The 8,694-nt window shown below is 51.2% G+C and overlaps 1 protein-coding gene across 4 annotated transcripts in view; it reads right to left on the bottom strand.

The window, feature by feature from the left end:
• Positions 1-205: 205 nt before the first annotated feature.
• The window catches only part of LOC138164953 (acyl-coenzyme A thioesterase 11-like), an 87,753-nt gene continuing 79,264 nt past the window's right edge, over positions 206-8,694 (bottom strand). For 3 of the 4 annotated variants that reach the window (XM_069092939.1, XM_069092937.1, XM_069092941.1), the window contains 7 exons: positions 7,819-7,885; positions 7,536-7,619; positions 6,824-6,957; positions 4,168-4,299; positions 3,483-3,506; positions 2,711-2,837; positions 206-1,151 (listed from right to left, as the gene is read on the bottom strand). In XM_069092939.1, coding sequence (XP_068949040.1) covers positions 996-1,151; positions 2,711-2,837; positions 3,483-3,506; positions 4,168-4,299; positions 6,824-6,957; positions 7,536-7,619; positions 7,819-7,885 — 724 coding nt within the window. In that variant the 3' untranslated portion in view covers positions 206-995. The remainder of the gene's footprint in view (positions 1,152-2,710; positions 2,838-3,482; positions 3,507-4,167; positions 4,300-6,823; positions 6,958-7,535; positions 7,620-7,818; positions 7,886-8,694) is intronic. The other variant, XM_069092938.1, reaches the window with a different exon arrangement.

Consider the following 8,694-nt stretch of genomic DNA (forward strand, 5'->3'; position numbering starts at 1 on the left):
ACCCGTCCCTGGACATCTTCCCACAGAGGCTGATAAGGACTTCTCAGGAGAGCTGTGGGAGGGGGTTCTCACCCATGTATGGGCTGGACTAGAAGGCTCTGAAGTCTCTTTCAGTCCAGAGATCTCCCCTAGCAGCCTGATCTCAGCCGCTGTGGGGCTGGGGGGGGAGCACAGGAGGATGGAGTACAAAGAGACAGACCAGAGCCTAGAAAGGAGCTGGCTATTTATTGTGTTTTACAAATTAACAACTGTATTTACACTCCTTCCCTTGTCTTTGTAATGCAGATCCAGAAGGCTGATCTAAAGGGACTCTGCCCCTGCAGAGGATGGAGGGCACTGGGACTCTTCCCAAGGTGCCCCAGGGGCCTATGCCCTCTCCCTAAGTCATCCCAAGGCATCCTGGGACACCCCTGCTCTCCAGCATTTCTGGGTAGTAGGACCTGACTTAGGTCTTATGGGACCCGCCCTCTTGTGTTCTCCCTGGGGGCCCACTGAGAAGCCCTGAAACAGTCCTAGCCATGCCTGGCCATCCAGTCCAGGCCCTGCCTGTGAAGGATCTGAAGCCCCTCTGACCGGACCTAGGCCCTCACTGTCACCAAGATCTCTATTTGGCCCAATCATGTGCATGACAAGGCTGCTACACCCCCACCTATTTAGATACCAGCTGGAGCTGGTAGGAAGTGGATGGGGGGGGCCTCCATCTGTGTTCTTCCAAGGGGAGGCCAGGTCCATAGGTTGGAGCCCCAAGGCTGCTAGGAGATCCCAAAACTACACAGTCCCCACTGGGCACAGCCTTGCTAAAGGCTTGAACCACCGACAAAATCAGAGAGGTCAGAAAAGGGTGAGCCAGGAGAGCCAATCCTGGAGCAACCACTGTCTTCATGTCCTGGCTCAGGGCACAGCCCAGAGGAGACAATCAGGGACTAATCTTCACTAGCCAGAGGGGATGGATTTGGGCGTGAGGAGCTGAACAGTGCTGGGTCAGAGGGGAGCCACTAAAGGTTCTGAAGACTGAGGGCCAGCTCACTCTTGTTGTCCAGGAGAAACTGCTCACAGGCCTTGAAGGTGGTGATGAATTCAGATGACAGGCCTGCCACGTTGGTTGTCACGTAGTTCAGCAAACTGGCAGTAGCCTGGTTGTAGTAGGATACCTGGAAGGGGTGGCCGGAGAGGCAGGGCTGGATCAAGTCAAGCCAAGTCAAGAAGCATGTACCAGGAACTGTGCTAGGGATGAGGGAGATGAAGAAAGGCGAGAACAGTCCCTGTCCCCAAGGAGCTGACAGCCCAATGAAAGACAACGTGTAAGAAACCCTCCCATCGCTAACCAGCAGAGGGGAAGCACAGCCCATGAAAGGCATCAGGAAAGGCCTTTTGCAGAAGGGGGCAGCATTGGAGGGCACAAGGGGGTTACCCAGGGGACCCAGGTCTGGGGCTTTCTCAGCTACGGCTGGGAAGGGAAGGGCTGGGCCCTGGCAAATGGCTCCATTCTTCACTAACTGCACCGCCCCTTCCCCCAGCCCCAGGCAGAGTGGTGCTGTGGAAAGGAAATGTGCTTTAGAGTCAGAGGACCCACATTCAGACACCACCTCTGATATGAAACTTGGGGCAAGTCACTTAACTCATTGGGCCTCAGTTTACTCATCTGTAAAATGGAAGTGTCAGATGAAATGACCTTTAAAGCCCCTTCCAGGTCTAAAGGCATGATCTTGTGCTCTCTACACGAGAGGGCCATCTGAGTGTCAGTGAGCTATGGGGACAGACACGTGACACATGTAGAGTCAGAGAACTGTAGGCCTGAGAGCAAAAACCCCATCTTTGACCACAGATACTAGTGTCTTCCTCATATCTCTCACATTCTCAGGGAACCCCATGGTTTATAATCACTGTTCACACTCTGTCCTCATCTGATCTGCACAGCAGCCTTGAGAGGAAGGCAGAGGGGAGACCATTATCTCAGACCAGTAGAGCTCAGTGGGTCCAGTTCAGCCCATAGCTGACAGGGAAGCCCCCTCTCCAAACTCCCTACCAAGTGGTGAATGATTTTACAGAAGGGGATTGAGTCTCAGAGAGATCAAGTGACTTGCTTGAGGTCACGAGGTCAGCTAAGAGGTAAAGGTGGATCCCAAGCCAAGCTGGAAGGCCATCTAGCAAGGGTCCTCTAACCCAGAGCTCTCCAGTAACTTCCCTGGGCCCATCCATCCAGAAGATTCTCACTCAAAAGGGGCTCTGTGGATACATGGCCCCCAGCTGGTGGCTGGTTTTGCTGAAGTCTTTTCTTCCTTTCTTTTTTTAAAACACAGACTGACCTTTACTTCCTAGCTGTATGGCCAAGCCAATTCACTCTGAACCTCAGTTTCCCCATCTGTAAAATGGGGGTGCAGCCTCACCAAGCTATTATGAGGATCAGAGGAGACAGCAGGGGCAAAGTGCCTGAGGAATGTAGGCTTTTCTTCTCACTCCTCACTCATTCTCCTCCCACACTATTTAGATTGGGGCAGAATTTTGTTTTGTATGACATCCTATATGTAATGAGTTTTGTATTTCTTGCCTTCCCCATATGTGGGAGAAGGACTAGGAGATGGAGAGAATTTGGAACTGGAAATAAAATTGAATGAAAGCAAAGAGATCTCTGCAGCATGGGGTAGGGAAGAGAAGAGGGTCTGGGCAGGGGAAAAGACAGTCACAGAATACAGGGGCACCTGGTCCTTACCTTGGTTTGCTGATCCCCCTCTCTCCAGAGACAGAAACCAGAGCACAGGGTCTCCCCTCTGGTGTACTCCGGGGTCTTGGGGTGCGTGGGTAGGGTGACTGACCTTAAGGCAATAACATAGGGCTCCCTAGAACAGAAGCAGAGGGAGGTGAGATAGAGACCAATCCATAGGAAGAGAGAGCCCCCACTTTCTGGCAGGCTTGGGAGCCCAGGGCCATCCCACTCTGAGAAGGACTCCCCCTATTTGGACCTTCATTCTTCCCTCCCAGGGTACCTGAGTCATGTGACCTAGTCTGGGCCCTTTTCATTTCATCACCTGAGAAACAGTAAGGAACAGCCTCCCACTCAAGGTCACACAGCCCCTCTGTGATGCCGTGGGCCACAGTGGAAGGAGCCCTGGTGTCTGAGAACCTGTGCGCTCTGGACAGGTCACTTCAGCTGATGGGCTTCATCTCTAAAATGAGAGGAGACCCAACAAAGTCTCCTCAGAGGGGCCTAGAAGCCTGATCCATGCTCTTAAGCAGGGAGCTGAGCCCTCCAGCCTCCATCAGCATGTGCCGCCAGTCGTCCACAGGGGTTGCCTTTGCAGACTTCCAGGACCCCATTATGCTAGGGACAGTTTGACTTGGCAGTTCCTTAGTCTATTTCCTAATTCACACCCAAATTATTTTTTAAAATTTCTTTAAAGAAAAAAAATACTTTAAATGAAAGTAATAGAATCTAGGGCTAGAAGACACATTAAGAGATCATTTAATCCATCATTAACTCTCACCTGGGGCCCAGTCCCAGCGAGTGACTTGCCCAAAATCACACAACAAAAGAAGCAGAAAAGCCAGGATTTAATGGAAATATAAAGACAAAAAGGAAGAGGACATAACATTTACAAAGATAAACAAAGAAAGTGCATATGCAAAGTAATCCAAAATCATTTTAAGAGGGACAGAGTTAAAATATGGGAGAATCAGGAAAGGCCTGCCATCCCCTGTTCTCAGGACCCTCCCAGCCCTGCCATCCCCTGTTCTCAGGCCCCTCCCAGCCCTGCCATCCCCTGTTCTCAGGACCCTCCCAGCCCTGCCATCCCCTGTTCTCAGGACCCTCCCAGCCCTGCCATCCCCTGTTAGATCACATATAATTGGACCTCATGCTGGACTTCCGGTAAGGCAGACAAGGCTTCCAGGGTCCCCTCCCCCCGCCTGACTACTGCGCTCCTGTGTAAGTCATATAACTTCTCTAAGCATCGTTTCCCCATCGGTCTGTAAGAGAAGGGCCTCCCCGGACCGCCACACCACGTGCCGCATAACTAGAGGGCAGCCCCTCGTGTCTGCAGGGTGCCTTCCTTTCCCTGACTTTACAATCTGAAGACAAAAACTGAGGCCGTTCGGGCTCAGCTTTGCGCCTCGTGCCTGACTCCTCCTGGGAGATGCGGAGGGAGGAGCTGTCCAGCCCCGGCCGCTCACCCACTATCGCAGGGCTTCCTCCTCGAGGCCAGGATCACGAAGTCCTGGGGCTTGCATTCGACTCCGAGCATGTGGCTGATGACGTGGTAGATGGCGTCGTCTTCGTCCACTTGCTGCACCAGCTCCGCTCGCCTGCCAGGGGAAACATGGACTGTGGGTGGGGGGGATCCGCGGGAGCCCTCGTAGCTGCCAGGGAAGGCAGGATCGATTCCTAGCCCCGCTGCTCCGCGCCCCGGGCGGCCCTGGGCTGCCTGGCACTGAATATTGCATTTCCCTATCTATTATTCACGAGAAGCAACGTTGCTGGCTAGGGACTATGGCCCCTCACACACATCCTGCATGCAGGGCAAGCTGGCAAGAGAGCTCAAAGAAATATCAGAGCTGAGAAGGGTCTTAGAACAGGGAATATCAGGGCAGGGAAGGGGCCTTAGAACAGATAATGTCAGATCTAGAAGGGGCCTTAGAACAGGGAATGTCAGGGCAGAAGAGGGACAGAAGAGGTAATGTCAGGGCTAGAAGGGGTCTTAGAATAATGTATGTCAGACCTTAGAACAGGAAATATCAGAGTTGGGAGGGGCCTGAGAACAGGGCATGTCAGGGGAGCATACAGAATATCAGGGCTAAGAGGGGTCTTAGAACAGGGGATGTCATGGCTGGGAGGGGGCTTAGAGATCATCTTGCCCAACTCCTTCATTGTACAGATGGGAAAACTGAGTCCCCAAGGAGAAAAGTGACTGGCCTGGGGGTACAATGAGTTCTCTGTAGAGACCACAAGGACCCTTGTGTCTCCTCGAAGTGTGGTGGGTTCTCCATTGGATCGTGCCAATTTATCCTAAGGTGGCATTCCCCCGATCCCAGACACTCTTCTCCATCCTCCAAGGGAAGGGCTGCCTTGGGTTTGCTGTCCTCCCCATCTGGGGATTCCTTTTACTTCGAACGCCTCCCTTTCCAACCCCACCCCACCCTTTTCTCTTTTCTTATTCCTACTTGTCTTTCAGTATTGAGAAACACATCAAGAGCCTGTTCAGAACAGGAAAAAGGAAACTGAATTTGGAGTATGAGGATCAGAGTTCAAATCCAGACTTGGGGACTTTCTTGCTATATAACCTTAGAAAAATCACTTCCCCTTTCAGGACTTCAGTTTCCTCCTCTGCAAAAAGGAAGATGTTAAACTTGATGCAGGGCAGGTGGGCAGTTGTGTGGTGCAATGGATAGTGCACTGGGCTGGGAATCAGGAAGACTCCTCTTTCTGGGTTCAAATCCGACCTCAGATACTTACTAGCTGTGTGACCTTTGGCAAGTCACTTTACCCTATTTGCCTCAGTTTCCTCATCTGTAAAATGAGCTGGAGAAGAAAGTGGCAAACCACTCCAGTATCTTTGCCAAGAAAATCCCCCAAAATAGTGTCATAAAGACTGACATGGGGCAGCTAGGTGGCGCAGTGAATAGAGCACCAGCCCTGGAGTCAGTAGGATCTGAGTTCAAATCCATCTTCAGACACTTAACACTTACTAGCCATGTGACCTTGGGCAAGTCACTTAGCCCCAATTTCCCTGCCTTCCCCCTTCAAAAAAAAAAAAGAAAAAAAAGACTTGTACGTTACTGAAATGACTGAAGGGACAATAAATAGATTTGACGGTCTCTAAAGTTCCTTCCAGTGATCTAAGTGACAGTTGAAGAACCACTTCCTTAGTCTCCCCTCTGAATTCCAGTCCCAGTATCTGCTGGGTCTCTCCACCTGAAGGCCAGCTGACACCCCACACCCAGGGATATGCCTACAGTTGAGCTCATGGACTTCCCCAGTGAAACCTCTCCCTGCTTCTCTGGAGGGCTCCAGCCTCTTCCCGTGTTGGTAAGCTTGGAGCCATCCCTGCCTCTTCCCTCTCTTCCTCCCCCCAGAGTCCATCAGAATCGAGGCCAGTGAAATCTAACTCAGCCTCTCTTTTCACTCTCCACCCCTCTGCCCTAGTTCAAGCCCCTCATTTTGCACATAGGGAAACTGAGGCCCAGAGATGAGAATGGACTTTTCTAAAGTCCCGCAGGAAATAAGCCCCAGCCAAGATTCAAACCCAGGACCTCCAGCTCACCACTAAAGTCGACAAGGCACAATGTCTTTCACTATACCCTTTCCACTCTACCCCGGACTCAAGAACAGAAAAATTGGAATCAAAATCGGCGTCAGAAATAATTACAGCATTTAAAAGTTTGCTACAATTAAACAGTATATTCTCTCATAGAATCCTCATGACCACAACAACCAGCCTTCAGATAATGCTTTAGAATTGACAAGGGGTTTATATGTGACAATGACAGCCCTGGAAGGAGTGGTTATTATCAGCTTCATTTAACAGATTGAGAAACTGAGGGTGGGAGAGGTTAAGTAATTTGCCCTAGGTCACACAGCTAGTAAGTGTCTGAGTCAGGATTTGAACTTGGGTCTTTCTGTCTCCAAGTGTAGCACTCTCTCTACTTAGCTGCCTGTCCTGTGTCCTCTGAACTCACTAGGATTGGCCCTAAGAGCCAGGGTAGAGGCTTAATAGCTATCTGTGGAGATGAATGGAGGAGCCAAACTGCACTGTATGATCTAATCCACAGACATGGGTTCCCTGCTCCAGTAACATTTCTCCTCCCTCACCCACCACCAATCAAGGCTCACTGGTAGTGTTTGTCCCACTCAGGTCTGCGGCCCAGGTCCGAGAGGAGGAGAAAGGCTTGAGCTGTGTCTATGTAGACAGTCATCTCCAAATGGAAGGACAGGAATTTGTTGTCCTCCAAGGTGTAGAGTTTGATCTGAGGGAGGGAACAGAAATGTGTTATGCCATGACAGCCCACAACGAAATGGCACCCAAACACATTGGGATTCAGTCCCCATCCTCAATCCTTGAATCCTGCCTTCTTAGCCCTGAGCTTTTCAATGTCCTTTCAACACCGTGGGCCCCAGAACTGAACACAGTACTCAGGGCAGCAGACAGAGGGGCTGACATCACCTTAGCCGAGCCCCTGATGCTTTTCTTAAAACAGCCTAGGATTGCACCAGCTCTCCTGGCCACCATCTTGGACTGGTGACTTCTACTGAGCATGTAGTCCCCTAAAGCCCCCAGATCTTTTGCAGAAGAAATGCTCACTTGGGCAGGGCCACATTCTATGGGATGTGCCCATATGTTACATTAGTGCATTATACGGAACAGACCAGTATACAGGTCACAAATAAGCTTTCCTAAAGCCGGGGGAGGGACGATTAGCTGCCAGACATCTCTCAGGAGCCCGCCACACAAAGGTGTAGGTGCATACACACACTGCATCACATATACACGACACACACATACACACACACTTCATGATGGGGCTCATAAAGAGAAGCCAGCTACCTTATTGATCTCTGACGTAAGGACCCAGGCATCCTTGGCCATGAGCATCTTCAGTGAGGAGACATTGTTATAGCTCAGATATACCTGGACAGAAGGAGCACCGAGGAACATCACCATCCCTGATCCAGGTGGGGGTGGGGGGCAGGAAGCAGCCACATGGGCCGAGCCAAGACTGAATGGCATTTAAGAGCCAACTTACCTTGTGGGCCAGGGATTGGGGACTACAGGCTCCCCAAGGGTCTCTCAGGGTACTATCAGTTTCTTCAGGATGAACTGGACTTACCTGGTTACTTGGGTCCCAGGGGACAGAGAGTGGGACCTCAGCCTGCTTACAGGACACAATGTATTTCCTGGGGAGAGCAAGTGGGTGTGTATTATGGAGTGCCTACTCCCTGTGTCCTCAGCCCAGTTCTGAGCACCTAGAGAGGCCCCCTCCTCCCTGAGGATACTTCCCCTTGCTGGGGACACAAGGCAAGCCCACGAAATAAGACCAGACATGACTGTGTTCTCAAGATGCAGGCTGGGGGGTGGAGGGTGGGCAGAGCAAAGCACTCTCCTTGTTCAAGGACCATGGGGGCTAGATTTAGAGCTTGGAGGCTTCTTAGAAGTCATTGAACCCAACCCTCTCGTTTAACAGATCAGGAAACTGAGGCCCAGAAAAGACAAAGGACTTGGTCACAGTTTAGTAAATAGTAGAATTGGAATTAAAAACCAAGCCTTCTGGGGCGGCCAGGTAGCACAGCGAGTAAGAGCACCGGCTCCAGTGTTGAGAACACCTGGAGATCGAATCACGGGCTCAGACACTTAGCACCCACCCAGAAACACCTGGCCGTGTAACCTTGAGCAAGTTACTTAACCCCAATTGCTTAGGGGCAGCCAGGTGGCTCAGCGAGTAAGAGCACCGGCTCCAGTGTCGGGATGACCTGGATCAAATCCGGGCTCAGATACTCAGCACCACACGCAGAAACACCTGGCCGTGTAACCTTGAGCAAGTTACTTAACCCCGATTGCTTTAAAAAAAAAAAAAAACAAGCCTTCTGATTTTAACCCCATCACACCTGGGCACTGCCCATGGCCCAAGCCCAGAGGCCAGCACAAAAAGATCTGTTTTATGCTTTTCTTTTCCTTCCTTCCTTCCTCTCTGTCTCTCTCTCTCTCT

The sequence above is a fragment of the Petaurus breviceps genome, unplaced genomic scaffold, assembly GCF_028583685.1.
Source record: "Petaurus breviceps papuanus isolate PSGF00001 unplaced genomic scaffold, PetGlider_PUasm1.0 207, whole genome shotgun sequence".
Classification (NCBI taxonomy): Eukaryota; Metazoa; Chordata; class Mammalia; order Diprotodontia; family Petauridae; genus Petaurus; species Petaurus breviceps.